At 44.1% G+C, this 15,727-nt stretch overlaps 1 protein-coding gene across 5 annotated transcripts in view; it reads left to right on the forward strand.

The window, feature by feature from the left end:
* The window catches only part of RASGRP3 (RAS guanyl releasing protein 3), a 702,554-nt gene that overhangs the window by 492,563 nt on the left and 194,264 nt on the right, over nt 1–15,727 (forward strand). For all 5 annotated transcript variants that reach the window (XM_069607912.1, XM_069607913.1, XM_069607911.1 and 2 more), the window contains one exon: nt 14,205–14,267. In XM_069607912.1, coding sequence (XP_069464013.1) covers nt 14,205–14,267 — 63 coding nt within the window. The remainder of the gene's footprint in view (nt 1–14,204; nt 14,268–15,727) is intronic.

Here is a 15,727-nt window from a genome sequence, read left to right on the forward strand (position 1 = left end):
CACTGGAATTTTCCCCTCCCCCTTAAGCAGTCCCTTGTGCACCCTCTTCTAAAGAAGCCCTCAGCCGATCGTTCTTCTCTGGCTAACTATCAACCTATGTCCATCACTCCTTTCCTGGGAAAACTCTTGGAAAAGCTGCCCATCTCCCAGCTTAATCTATATAGTGAATCTGTTGGTTGTCTCCACCACCACCAGTCTGGCTTAAGAGCTTCCAGAAGCACGGAAACTGCTCTCCTGAACAGCCGTGAAGACCTGCTCTCCAATCTTGACTCTAATCTCCCTTCTGTCCTCACTCTCCTGGATCTATCCTCTGATTTCGACACGGTCAACCATGCCATCCTACTCAAACGCCTCTGTGACAACCTGGTATCACTGATCAGGCCCTGGCCTGCTTGACCTCCTTTCTCACTGACCCTCACAGATCCAACAGAGGTTTTTCCTCTATTCTATCTCTTTCTCTACTTGTTGTGTTCCCCAGCTGTCTTACCTCTCTCCCTGGCTGTTCAACCAATACCTTGCACCTCTTACCCACAGCATCGCTACTTTCTGGTCCAGTTTTCAGTGTTATGTGGATGACACCGAGCTCTCTTTCAGGCTCCCCTCAGCCACCTCTGCTCCTTCTCTCATACAAGTGCACGTGAGGGTCAGCCCCTACTCTGTCAAGGACCAGGGAAACATAAGTACAATACAGCAAAATGTCCTGAAAGGAAAAACCAGTAAGGTTTGCTCTAGCGTTATACATTTCTAGATTTTGGACTCTGTGCAAACAGTCCAGAGTTCATTAACATGTATCTCGCCTACATGTTTCAGGGAGCACATTTGACTATTCTATATATATTTAAACAAAGAAAGTCATATTATATCCTTAGATTTGGCACTTTCAATACATTTATTCAATTTATATACAATGAAAAAAGCTTTTTCACATGTTTTTAGACATAAATATTTGTGCACAGAACATGAGTGTATACTGAATGTTGATTCCAGGCTAGACCTGGGAGGAGTAGTGTAGGTACTTTAAAAAAGAAACAGAAAACAAACAACGGAAAAGAAAATCCTGTGAGTAAATACAATTCCAGATAAACAGTTTGAGCAATTAATAAAGCTAAGAGATTACAAACAATACAATTTGTTTTGCCCCTCTGGCTAACCAGGCAACTTGTGTGTCTTACTTCTCAGGTTGTCACATGAATTCAATTAAACAGTTGAGGGGTCTACGTAAGGCGCTAATGTAAATGTAAAAATTGCACAGCTGCTATGGTGCGTGAGTCAATCAAACACATGGGGCTGTACGTTTCGGCACGCTTATGTGGATATGCCCGCCTTCCTCAGGACCAAAACTGAACGTGATTGGTGACCCCAAGGAGAAGAAAGGGGAAGACAAAAGAGAAAATCAGGCTGCAATAAAACCTGCATCTTTTGTATTGCCTCATTGCAGTAGGCTCAAGTCCCATGGATTTAAATGTATTCACAAGAGTCCAAATCAAAAATAAAGTTACCTCATGTTGCCATCACCCATCAATTCGAACATAAGGTAATTTAAAAAGAAGTGAATTTGAAAAGCAAACGTTAGCGTTCTCTGGGGATATAGAAAGAGGCCAATGCAAGTACTGTGCTTACCCGGGCGGATGCAGTCCTCAATTGATCTCAGACTCTGGGTGAGTCTCTGAAGTTGGAGCGTGCCCGGGGGCTGGCTTTGTCAGAGGGGCGGCTTATGCAAGCTTCAAAATCGTGGAGATGGGAAGAGTAATAAAAACATGCTCAACGGGCCATTAAGAGTAAAAATATATGGCTATATCAGCTGAACCTCTCTAACATACCTTTGTGCAATGGTAGGAATTGAAGGTGGGGAGGGATGTTTGTTCCCTCGTACTGGTCGGTTCTTTGCTTCTGGTAGCTATCGCAAATGGGATGGCTGTAGTCTCATGGAAGCCTATCCACTCCACAAGACAGAAATCTGCAAGGACAGGTAGGTAAAGCTAAGAGTAGCCCTAGGGGTAGCTGCTCTTGAAATAGATGCATTTCCAAGTGGAAGTGGCTGCGTGCGTCTGCGCTGTTACTTACAAGGTGGCTGTGTCCAGTGAGTTCTTCCTCAGCGGTCCATGTCCCATGAGGTGTTGTGTGTTGTTCTGGCAGAGTCACTATGGAAACCACCAGACGAGTCTCGTGAGAGAAGTCTTGCGATATCTAAGGCAAGCCTGACCTAGATAGTGGCGGTTGGCTGTGCTACGAGAGCAGTGCTCTCAGTGTCAGTTACTGCACCGCTGGCAAGCACTTCAATAACTGAATACTGTGTGTCCTGAGGTAGTTAAAGGAGAAGAACAGATTATTTTCCTAAAAATTCACTTCCTAGAAAGTAATACATTGTGCAGGATAAAATCTAGGGCAATATACATTTTTCCTGCAAATGAAGACTGTCACAGTGTGGACACTGGGTGACTCACAGTAGTCAGATGTCAATGATCTAGGTTTGTGCCGGACACTCTGTGCGGTCCCTGTCAGCACTGTACAAGATGACAGGGTAATGAGCCTGCTAGTTCATAAAGAGCGGTACCGCTTCATTAAGATCCCTTTCCACTGTGTTGAGGCGATGTATCCAACGTGCCTCTTTATTGTGTAAACTCCTTTGTTGATTAAGTACATTGCGTACTACATCTATGATCCACCATTTGAGATCATTTGGCAAATGGTATTCCAAGAAGTGATGTGTGATTTCTACACCTGATTCTCGACCCGTGTTCATTAATCCTAACATGGGCTGCCCTTGTCATCTGACCAACATATTGCAAGCTACACGTGCATTCTAGGCAGTATGTGACATCGGATGTTTTACAGTTTGACATACATTTTAGTTCCCATGTTTTGTTCAAAACTGGAATTAAAGCATTTTGGTGGTATACTGACAGATTTTGCAGTTGTCACATGGGAAATGTCACTTGAGTGAGCCTAGGTCCCAATACATTTGTTAGATCTAGGCTGTTTGGATCTAGAGTGGACAAAATTGTCCTTTAAATTTTTCGAGCGCTTGAAAGCAAACATTGGTAATGGTGTGTTAGGCATACAGGTAGTAATCATGGGCCAATGCTTCTTCAACATTTTCTTGATCTGAAATTAGTTGGTATTGTAAGTTGTAATGCAGGTGAGTCTATCCTGTGTGGTATTTCTCTCCTTAGGTTCTGGTAGAGCTTCTTGGGTGTAAACCTTGTTCTCTTAAGTGCATGGGAGACCATTTCTTTCGGGTAACCCCTCCCTCTTAGATCGGTGCTCAGGGCATTAGCATTTTGGTAATAGTCTGTTGTTGAGGTACAATTCCGCCTCAACCGTAGAAATTGACTGAACAGTAGATTTTCTTTCAAAGACCTGGGATGAAAGCTCGAATAGTGTAACGTGGTGTTGCAGTCGGTCTTTTTCTTGTACAGTGTACAGGTCAGGTGGCCCAATTCAACTTTAATAGCCAGGTCCAGGAAGTGTATACAATGTTTGTCACATTCCATTGTAAATTGTATCATAGGATAAAATCCATTAATACATTCCAAAAAGTCACAGAGGGATTATTGGCTCCCTTTCCAGATGCAAATTATATTGTCTATGTACCTGTACGAACTGGTGATCTGTGGTCTATAGTGATTGTTGTCTGTAAGGATGAACTCTTCTTCAAAGGCTGCCATGAATAGTGTGGCCAGGCTTGGTGCGAAAGCCGCACCATCGCTGTCCTGCGAATTTGAAGATAGAATTGGTTGGAATACTGGAAGAAGTTTTTTCTCAAGGCAATACTCATAATTTCAACAATGAATTCTGCCAAAACCGTTTGTTGTGCCGCACTGTGGCTCAAAAACCCTTGTATCTTTTCAATTGCTTCATCTTGCGGTATATTAGTGTACAATGATTTATATCTATAGTAACCAACTGTTCTCTGTTGACATTGTATCTTTTAGATATGTAGCTGTATCTTTACTGATAGGCTGTAAAAACATATCCACAAATTTACAGAGTGGTTCCAAGATGGAACCACACCCAGACACAATCGTTCTACCTGGTGGTGTGGTAGAATCCTTATGTATTTTTGGAAGTGCATAAAAAGAGGGAATTCTTTGTTGCGAGTAGTTTAAGTATTCGAATTCCTCTTTTGTGAGCCAGCCTCTGTCTACGCCAAATTGTGTGTTCTCAAGAATTTCCTGTTTAATTTCCGGCAATGGATCCCTATGTAAGGGCTGTTAGCTCTCCTCATCATTCAACACGTCCATCACCATCTGGTTATACTGAGCATTAAGGAAAACAACTATGCCTCGTCCTTTATCAGCTGGTTTGAGGACTAACCTTTGATCTGTCATCAGTTCTTCAAGTGCGTCTCTCTCACTATTGGACAGATTGTTTCTAACATTCTGTTTGACTGATCTGAGTCTTTCTAGAACCCCTAGTACACATTTTTCAAAGAGGATGAGTTCCTTTGCCACTTGATTGTCTATTAGCGTGAAATTGGAGGGGATACGCAGTCCCGTATCTCCTTGAACCTCGAGAGGTTCTTGTTCCTTGAAGAAACATTTCAGTCTTAATTTTCAAAATACATTTTTTAGTTCTACCTCTGTAGTGAACCAATCCGTCCGATTGGTAGGAACAAAGGATAGACCTTTTTCTAGAAGTTTTATTTGTGCCGGTGCTAAGCTGATGCCTGAGAGGTTAAATACTGGAATCTCGCCCTCACTGTCATCCTCTAATATATGTGGAGTTCCTGTCTCTATTGATTGAACATTCTCCTGCAAGACCTTGTCGTCGCCTGCCTCCCCATGGTCAAAAATCTGGGTTGAAAAAGTCTCCATGGAAGCCTCTCTGCTGGCCTCTGCCTAAAAAAGACCTCTGTCCTCTTGTTCTTTGTGTTTGTTCATAGCCATAAGAGTATGGATCGTCTCCTGCTGAGGCGCTACTTGTGCCTGAGCAGGTCACCCACCTCCTGTTGATATTAGTGTGTTGTGTTCTATCCATGTTCCTTTGTTCCAAGAAGTTTGCAACTAAGTATGGATAAATCTTCTCAACTTTGAATTCTTGAATATCCTTATTTAATTTCTTAGTTTTTTTGACCAACGTTGTTGCTCTTAGGTCTTCAAATTGCTTTGGTATTTCCCTTATTTTATCATTTGCAATAATTATTGCTGTATTGGAGTTGAACTTGAGTTCCTCTGCCTCGAGTTCCTTTTGCAGCGTAACCCCAATCCTCTGCACTGTGGACATGGTTGAAACCATTAAATCGCTACTACATTTAGTGGCTATATAGCTTAAGCTAGTTTTATAGACCTCATCATCTAAGAATAGCTCAAGTTCGTTGTGCACCACTAGGCCTGCAGGGATAATGTTCACGTTCAGGTATTCCCTAAGAAAGTGGCAGTGACATTCGGTTCTAAAGCCCTTCTTCTTAAGTTTTAACAGTTCATCCGCATTTGTGGATATTTGGTTCACACACCCTGTACCTGTTTGATCAAATAGGGAGAGGCCTCTAATAATATCTGAGATTTGTTTTGTCACTATAAATTAGTGTGGAACTCTCTTCGACTCCACCCTCTCCTTCTCTACTCACATTTCTGATGTCTCTAAGTAGTCAAACTATCAGCTGCACCGCATCAGTGGTATTCTTACTTTTCTCACTTACTTTCCCCCAGAAGCTCACTGTCTGAAGAGTAGCTCTGCTCCTCTCTATGCTGGACTACTGCAACAGCCTCTTTTAAAATCTGCCTGCCTCTACTCTTCGACCCTTACAACTTATTCAGAACAGGACTGCAAGACTTGTCCTTGGCCTCAAGCCCAGGGATCGTATCTCTCCAGCACTGAAATCTCCTGGCTCCCTGTGGCTGCAATGATCAAGTTCAAGACCCTCTGCATCATCCACAAGGCTTTCTGGGGCCTGGGACTGCTCTACCTCCAACTTTCTCTTCCAAAACATCTTCCTTCTTGAGCTCTCCGTGCATCCACCTCCAACTCTCTGAGGGTCAGTTGCTTCTCCAAGCAGAGAGTTGGGGGCAAATCTCTCTCCTCGGCTGGGGCCTCCCTCTGGAACAGCCTCCCTGCCACTCTCAAACTTGAGCAGAACCACCTCCGGTTCCTGAAGCAACTCAAGAACTTTCTTTTGACTTCTGCTTTCTCACTTCCTCTCTCCTGCTGATGTACCCGACTGCTCCGCGCACTGGTCCCCTTGATACCCTCTGAACTCGGACCCAGGCTGCTGCATGTCCAGTTGACCTCGCACTGCCTCTGGTCTACCCCAGCACTTAAGGGTCTGTTCCTGCAACCCTGCAGCCCCTTCTCTCTGCACTTATGAGCCACCTGCTGGTTGCACGTTTTGATTTACCTGCACTTCTCCCTCCTGGCACTTCCCCCCTTCCCTCTATCCCGCACTTGCGCGATCTGTTTGACACAAGGCCTAGTAAGATCGTTGTTTTGTCCTCCCTTTGATTCCCCCCTTGTCTTGTCATGCCTAGAAACACTTGTGTACAGGCACGTTATATGCCATATCAAAACATATATAACATTGGGAAATTGGTTGAGTATCTGATAAGGTTGAGATTAATTCATTGTATTAATGAATTTTTAAATGTGCTATTATGAATTGTTTCTGTATATTTGCTTATTTTTGACAGCAAAAGGTGTGTGATACAAGCCAAGCGATACATAATCAAATATATATATATATATATATATATATATATATATATATATATATATATATATATATATATATATATAATATATATAAAAACTAATCCTAACATTGAGTGAAGGTCGACTTAATTAATCTATAAGCAAACATTTTGACCTACTCATTTTCTCTCCGAGGCTTGATTTAAAGATGTTATGAACCAGAGACTAAAGTATTTGTATTAACGTTCAACCTCCAAGGCTTGATTAACCCATTTCCAATATAATGGTATTGATTTTCGATTGCCGTAAGTATCTTTGTCTTTTCACTGTATGCCTCGACATTATTTTGATCATATTATACCTCAATGCCCCCAATGTACACTTAACCCAGTTGTTTTAATTCCCACTCATCAATATTGTCAACATACAATATGATTGGATGTTCCTCCTAGCCAATTCATGCTGAAAATGCCTTGGTCCTGTCATATGTCAGCAATAAAAGTTTTAAACCAAGTAGGTGCCACTCACCCCTGTCATAGTCTGTTGCTAGTCACAGTCCTATCACTGAAACAATCCACCATTCCCAATCTAGCTCTAACCCAAAATAGCAGATACATTTTATTTATTCATTGAACTCATAAAGAACAGGTTCCCTTTTCTGAATTTTAACAGTTGATGTTTTCTTTTTTTCCAAGTGCCATCAATTATCAAATAATAACTGTGGAAACATTCTGTAAAATGCTTTGTTAAACCAGATCTAAACAAATCTTTACTGCATGTGCTGGGCATTTAGCCAGGATAATTTAAAGGTTGAATTGGCACCGACTTAAGATTAGTTGACTGCCAAGACCACAGCAAGACTTCAAGTTTAAAATGGAGCTAATAGCAGTGTAGTGCCTGTGTACTATTGTATCTATGTAGCAGCCCTTACTTCTAAATGGTGGAAGCCTTTCATGGCGTTACAGTCCACACATCTAAAATCTGCGCCAAGCCAATTAAAACTTTAAAATATCTTAAACTTGATCTATAATAATGGCACATAGGAGATACTCACAAACTTAATTCAGTCCCTTCTCTTTCTTGGTTACATCACACAAAGGGTAAAATAAGGCATTCTAGTTGGCTGGCTAAAGTGCCACCGGTAAGGAGTGCACCTGGTCCGCCATATTCCCTCTTTAACATCACATCTATGGCCACTGCCATAAATAGAGACCCCAATATGTCACTTTGACTGAGGCACAATACATCTTTGCACCCGTTCTGGCAATCACATATGAAACCTACTGATTGAGTCTAGCAATGCTTGCAATAGGTTATAATGTGTTTCTGGCCTGCAATACTTTTAACCCCAGTTATATTTTATTTCCAAAATAGTTGAACCGTGCTTACATGTTATACCAAGTTTATTTTTAAATCAAGATCTATTTAAGTCACAGATATTTTGCCATAGAACTTTTTACAAATCAGTGTGAAATTATATATCGTGTTTAGGGTTGTTATTGGAAATGTCCTTGGTGGTGTCTTCAGTGCATGCAATGTTACTTGCATTGTCTTGGTTTAGTATGGTTTATATTTCCATAATATTAGTATCATGATTCTTTATAGTTGTTCACGCTAGATTGCTCTCACCTCTAACAGTTGATGATATAGGGCATTATTTTGCATTTCAATGGGCTCAACCTATTGACATCTGAGGAGTATTGGGCAGAGATGGGCCTGCCTTGGATCAAACCTGAGACTACAGATTGCACACACGTATCTTGAAGTATCCAGATATCTTTTAGGCTATTGAGATTCACTTTGTAGAGTTTGTTGCTGCATGGCTCAGCCATCGGTAAGACCCTTCTCACCCCATCATCTAACCAAAATTCCCTCAACCTATTTCCCCTTGCCCATAGCAGGGCTCATTACATAAGGGCTAAAAGACATATCTAGGCATGGGTGGGCAGCTAACAGAGGAGGGTTAGCCAAAGCTAATTGAAAAACGGGCCGTGATGGGCGGGCAATGTTTTACTCCAAACTGCACCCATTTGCATGGAGGGGTGTGCCATATGTAAATGAGATCCACTACAGGTTTTGCTGGCACTGATCGTGGTTACTCATTATGAGGCCCCCCAGATGTTTTTGGCTATGTAGCACATGGTTCTTGGTCACTGTTTTTGCTGGCTATGGATAATGAGAGCTGAAGTCTAAAAAGTCTGTACGGCCACAAAATCAGTAACCACATAACTGGTAGAGGCTAGCAAAGCACCACCAAAAAGAAGACAAGCTCCCATGAGCCTTTGGCTCATTATCTTTCATGGTGGTGGGATTGAGAGCTCGTGGTATGTCCTTTTGTGGAGCGCCCTGATGTGTAGGGGCATTGTTGAGCACTACCAAGTCTCACAGAGACAAACGTCAGATTTGTAATGCCTGATATGTTTTGCCACCTGACACCTCTGCCAGCCACCTCAGATCTAGTAACACTGGGTGAGTCTGCTGCCAAATACAACTGTAGAAGTTAAAACATGACAGTAAATCCAAACAGGCACAGGCCACCCCCTCTTGAACTCGTTGAGGCCTAACTTGAGAACCGTGTCTAGTCCTCTTGCCTTCACAAAGGATCTTCTGGTTCTCCTTTGAAGGAGGCATACCGACACAGACTAGGCACACCAGTACCACACACTCTCAAACAAGGGGGACCAAAACCCCAAAATAAATGGTCATTCTCTGTATTGAAACATATGAGGAATACCACTGATTAAATAGGCTTGAACCAGTGATGCTGGCAAAGCTAAAACTGCATGGCAATAGCTGACATGATGAGCTCAACGCTTTGAAATGGCTGACAAATCTAAAACATTAATATCTACAACATCTCCTTCTCTGTACTGAGACACATTCCCATTGCTGAAGCTAGTAGATGCGACTGGGGCCAACTGGGGGAGGGGGCCAGGGAACACTACCCACTCTGTGATGTAGGCCCCAGAGGGATGACATGGAGGACCCCCTAAGGACTGCGATCCATCCTCAGTCTCATCTCTAGTTCACAGCATCCCATTCCCAAGCACGCAGGGAATCGTGAAAGTTGGCATCTTTATCAACAATCTGACAGAGTGATACACAAAAATTATACAGGGCCCAAAGTCACCCGTTTATGCATCCATGGGCATTGTAAACTTGAGATATGCTTTATCAAGGGGCAGTGGATCACAGGTGATGTGCGCATGCTTACTTGCACAGGCCACAAGCTACAAGCCATCACGGTCAGAGAGATAGAAGGCATTGGGCCCTGAGCCTTATTGACAGCATGTACCATCCCCATGGAGAAAGTGAAGCAAAGATTGAGACGGAGTCTTCCGAGACGCCTGTCAATGAAGCCATGGGCGGCGAATAATCAAAAAATTTCAGGTGCTGATTCTGTAGTTTCACTGGGGCTTTACCAATCATATAAGGTTTGCACACCTCAAGCACAGCTGAACGCAGTTTCCCCTTGTCCCACACAGACATCGAGCCCGACAAGGATTAAAGGAAGTTAGGCCTGATAGGAGGTGTATGTGTTAGGAGTATGCTGCAGAAATGCGTTTGGCGAATGGTGGTGTGGAAAGAATGACAGACAACAGGAAAGCATGGACAAGGTGGGGAAGCAGGGAAGCAGAGCAGGAAGGAGGGAACCTGAGGTGTAGAAGTGTGGAGATGGTTTGAGGAGGGTGGTCAAGAAGTAGAGATGGCGAATAAAAATGTTGTAGGGGGGAAATGGTTGGAGGAAGGGGAAGAGGAATAGAGGAGAGATAAGACCGAGAAAGGGGAGAAAAAGTAAACGAGAGGTGATAAGAGAGAAAGAAGGGCAGACAAGAGAGAATATGGGAGGAGGCAGAGCAGAGGTGGATAAGCTAAGTGTGGAGGAAAAAGTGCCGAGGTGCAGGAGGGAGAAATCAAGAGACGAAGGGATGAAAGGAGATAATAATGAGAGCGAATGATTGTAAGAATGAAAAGAGAAAGCAAGATTAGGAGGCTGAGGTTAAGAGAAAGAACTGTGCAGAGGAAGAGATTACCATAGTAGTGAGAACGGAAAAGGGAGCACAACCATCCAAGGGGAAGTCAGAGGTGAATGAGAGGTAGTATCCTGATGGAATGCCATGGTGGAAGGGCATGCTGGAATAGGATGGTGGTCAGATTAGATTAGTGGAAGAGGGAGTGAAAAGGGAGAACAGATGGTACAAGATCTTGAGTCAGCAAGGGCCAGGAGGAGAGAGGAAAGGGGAAGGAGAGTGGAGAAGGGAAGAGTAAAATCAACAGAAAGGCAGTCCTCCGACTCTCCCTCCTTCGACTAATCCTACGGTTTTGGAGAAGGGTCTGGTGGGAATATAGGGCCTTAAAAAGAACCCGAAGATGCGGGGAGGAGACCATTGCTCTTAGGGCCCAGCATCAGTTAAATAGTTTGTTCCTAGGCCCCGTCAAGACGACCCAAGGTATAGGGTGGTGGTGGTGCCGGGTATTCCGGGAGTCCTGGGGGACCAGCACAACATCTTGACAAGGGCAGCAGCCATTAAATATTTCACTAGGAGTAAAGCAAGAAGTGCAAGGTGAACCTAAGACCCCATAGACCGAGAGTGACCTCTTTCCCACCTAGAAGGCAGATTTTGATTCAAGGGAGGTGGGAAAGGACTGAGGGCCACAGCTCTAAAGGAAACCCACTGCATTTCTACGTACTCCTGAATCTCACAAAAACACTCAGCAAATCCAATCCCTTGACATTTCTGGCATGTTCAATAAAGCATCTTAAACATGGCCTTGGCCTTGCATTGTCTGTTGGCCTCCTGCCATGACAGTACATGAAATCAGAGAAGCAACATTGACCAGGCAGGATGAACTCATTACCTTTAGCAGGGCCGTCAATTGAAGCTCACCAGGGGTAGCAGGTGATGCCCCTGCCAGTTCACTTGGCAGCCTCGTCACTGTGACTGTGATCTCTGATCTCACAGGGCGTGCCAGCTGCCATTGACTATTGGTCTCCTCACTAAGTTAGGGAACACGACATTGCCCTCCGGTGCGCGACTGGTGGTGCCTCCAGCATCACATGCAGAAAGAGTTGCTAGCTACTAACCATCATTTTCTTTCTGTTTGGTCACTTTGAAGCTGACAGGGGGTTGAGAAGGAGAGGAGGCTGCACACAGATAAGGGGGTGAGGCAGGGGAGTGGGCACCTAATGGTAACAAGTTCCACAACAGCAAAATGAATGAGGCCGCAGACACCTCAGAGTCAAGAGGGATTTGCTTCAGCCCAAAATGTCTCTGGCTAGGTGACCACCATGAAACACATGCTGATCTGAAATAAAATACTTTTGTTTGGACCATCACAGGAACAGGCCTATAACTGCTCCCTCTTACATCCTGTTCCCATGGCAAGACCAACTTGCTTTATGAAGAGGGAGATTGAGCAATGTGCAGGAGAGCTACATACAGAGCACACAGCATTGCAGTTCCAGGCACAGGGAGACATAACTGCACGGGAGCGCTAAGAGTGCTGTACTAAATAGAGTAGATTTAGCAATGCTGCACCAAAGATAGTAGCAACAGCACCGCCTTATTAGATGGAGCTAAAAATCACTGGATCATTAAAAGCCACTGGGCAATGCGGAGGAACGTTACCACGCCTGTGCTAACCACAGATGGAGTGTGGGCGATGTGCAAGAGAAGAACCGGGCAGCTGGTTTAGCACCGCTGCAGAGAAGTGCTGCAAGGTCCGTGCATGATGGGACTAGGCAACTCACTGAAGGGAACCCACTGCTGTACCATACACAAAACTGAGCTAGCACTGCCTTCTTAAATTCAGTAGGGGAAAGAATGCTATGCTTCAAAAATTAAACAGGTATCTGCTGTACCCAGCACAGAAAGAGTTAACAGAGCTATATTTGCAATACTAACTTGAATTTTCCTGTTAGCTAGAATCAAGTTTCTGTGAACACATTTTCTGAACTTGGAAAAAAATCCCTAAAATGAATTGAAATATTGACTTACCTATTATTTTGCATACTTGTTCCCACTGTGCTCTTTGAACTCTTGAAACAGTTCGTTTTTACTAACTACCTACTATGGTCTATGCATTTGTTCATATTTTTCTCTGCTCTTTGCTGGTAATGTCCTCTGAAAATAGCTAATATAGGTTTCATACCCCAGTGGTAGGGCGGACATAGAATTTAACAGCCCACAGCCCGAGCTGACACCCTCTCTTCGCTCGGGCCTACAAAGCTCGGGCTGCTGGCTGTTCAATTCCATGTCTGCTCCACCGCCGGGGTGTGAAATCTATTTGCACCTCGAGATTTAACGGGGTGCGAATAGTTTTCATTTTTTTTTTCTTCTGATGGGAGATGAGCTCAGCACGAGCCAATCGCCCATCGAAAAAAAAAGACAATTAAATGGCCACCGCCATATAAATAGAAAAGGGACTAGGTCCCTATTCGGATGGCGGCTGGCCATGGAAAATAGGCTCCAAAATGGCCGCCGTCATCCGGAGAGCGACCCAGTTCCTTTTCTATTTTAATCGCGGCAGCCATTTTTATTGGCTTTCTTTTTTCACCGCAGGCGGTGAACGCGCAATCGCGCCTGGGAAAGGCAGATTGTGATTGGTCAATCTGCCTTACCCGGGTGGAAATATTGTACTAAGCTGTATAATGGAATTCCCAACTGACTTTAAAGCTGCTTTGTGTCTTTTATATCCCCTTTATTGTTTTATTATACGGTTGCGTACTTATAATATTGACCTGTAAATGTGTATATTATTAATGCTATACTTTTTTATCACTAAAGAGTATATTGTTGAATAAATATACTGTGCGGACAATACTTTTTGGGGGGTTGGTGAACTGTGCTATAGGGTCATCCTTTTCCCTTCCTGGGAATGAAGCCTGGCTTCTCTGCCACGTTACCATCGTTAGAATCAGGAGTACATTGGCGTAAACACCCCTGACTGACACTAGAGGTTGGCTTTTCCGAGGCCTAGCCAGAGGACACTTGAAAAATGTCCCTACACCTAGGCTGTGTGGCTATAACGAGCATACAGTTGCAGTACCTGGACATTTTGGACCCATGCATGAATCTGTTCTGGTATGTGGAGGCAGTGCTCCTGGTCTATGACGATGCTGGTTGGTGTGCCCTTGGCATGTTATTACTGCAACTAAGAAAACTTGAGTTAACAATCTAGTTTACATATGGTTGGCAACTAACATGCATTTTCTCTGCTCTACTACTATTTATTTATTAATCTTCCTGTAGCGTTTACATGTGTGATGTCACTTCCTCTGCTGTGATCAGGGATAAACGTCGGGACGTCACTTACTGTGATATTATTGGAACTAAAGGTTACATGATGACCCTTCGCATGATAACATTGGGCATGTGATGTCATTTTCGCGACCACTGGCATTTAGGTGAAGTGCCATCCTTGACTTTTAGTTATGGTCTATTTAAGTGATGATCAAAAGTGGTATGACTGTTGTTACAAATAGTATGATGGAAAGATGACAAAAACATTAAAAAGCAAATGCCAAATAGAGCTCTAGATGTTACAAAAGAGGGCATGCTCCTTAACTCTTTCACGTATCAAAATGCCAACGGGGAAAACTGCAACGACATCCGCCTGAAAATTGGCCACTTCATGAGGTAAGGAATGGTGTTGCCATATTTGCAATTCAGCTCACTCCACCTGGCACAACAGTGCTGGGTTCTGGCATCGTTGTGTTTGGCGTCTTTACACAACAGGAGTGATGTGGGGAGGTCCTTAAAAGCTCATACCTGGACATGCTGAGGTTCCCTCGCGGTTCCTTCTTCTAGAGCAACAGGTCTGCGAAATACGTTCCGCCTCCTGTATACACAAGAGGCAGTTACATGTTTCCATCATGAACATGCTTTATTTTGTCTCTTAGAAACTTGATAGATTCAAACTGTCTATTGCTGAATATACAACGTGTGGTATAGATTTACACTTAAGGTGACTCCTATATGATGTCTCGTCGATGATTTATAAAGTTGCAACATAACCTCACTTTTTATGCAGGTTAGACCTCTCCCTATGCACCCCTCACCCATCCCCCCAACTCTCTGTGCTACTATGTTGCATTTCTTGGAAACTTTGAACTCATTGGATAAGAGTGCCTCAGGATCTGGCTACTCTGCGTGGCACTTTAATACCCTCTGCTCCATTGTGTAAAACGTATTTACTTTCCAACCCCCTGACCACTTTTGGGATTTTTGAAATCCAGTCTGTCACACCGGTGTGGACACAGTGGTTACTTTTAATTTGTTTTTATTGTGCATTAGTCACAAAAGAACTCATTACACATATTTCATACATAAACATTGTCATAACTAAAATAACATATGAACCACATCAGAAAAAAAGATGCATTTCCATATCACGAAATAAACACATTACAGTGGGCCTCATTACGAGGAAGGCGGCCCCGTAATGAGCCGGCACCGTTCATTACGGGCCGCCTCATTACGAGGTCTGCTCGCGGGTGCCGCTAAGGGCGTCTGGTAAGACAAGACGTCCTTAGCGGCACCCACGAGCAGGCCAGGATGCTAATGACGGGGCCTTCATTAACGGGCCCGTCGTTAGCATCCTCCCCATTCCCATTGAGCCCTATGGGGGCTCAAATGGGAATGTGGATGTACCGGTTCCCGGTCCCGCGAATGAGAATTACCTGGGCTGCCCAATCGACATGGCCCGGTAATTCCCTATTTTCCAGACCCGGACCCGGTACCCGGTTTGGGGGTAGCCATGCCGCTAAAAGCGGCAATGGCTACCCCCAAACTCGTAATGAGGCCCAATGGGCCTCATTACAAATCAGGCGGTCCGGAAATAACGGTGGCGGTAAACCCGCCGCCACCGTTGTTTCCGGACCGCCTGATCCCGACTCCTGCAGGTGGACGAGGAAACACCGGCAGCATCACGAGATGCTGCCGGTGTTTCCATGATCCCCATTCCCATTGAGTCCCATAGGACTCAATGGGAATGGGGATTAACACCATTCCGCCTCCGTGATTCCCAGGAAACCGGGGTTGTAATGCCCCGGTAATTCCGGGAATCACGGAGGCGGAATGGTAAAACGAGTCCGGCG

The sequence above is a fragment of the Ambystoma mexicanum genome, chromosome 4q (assembly GCF_040938575.1).
Source record: "Ambystoma mexicanum isolate Mex_15411 chromosome 4q, UKY_AmexF1_1, whole genome shotgun sequence".
Taxonomy (NCBI): Eukaryota; Metazoa; Chordata; class Amphibia; order Caudata; family Ambystomatidae; genus Ambystoma; species Ambystoma mexicanum.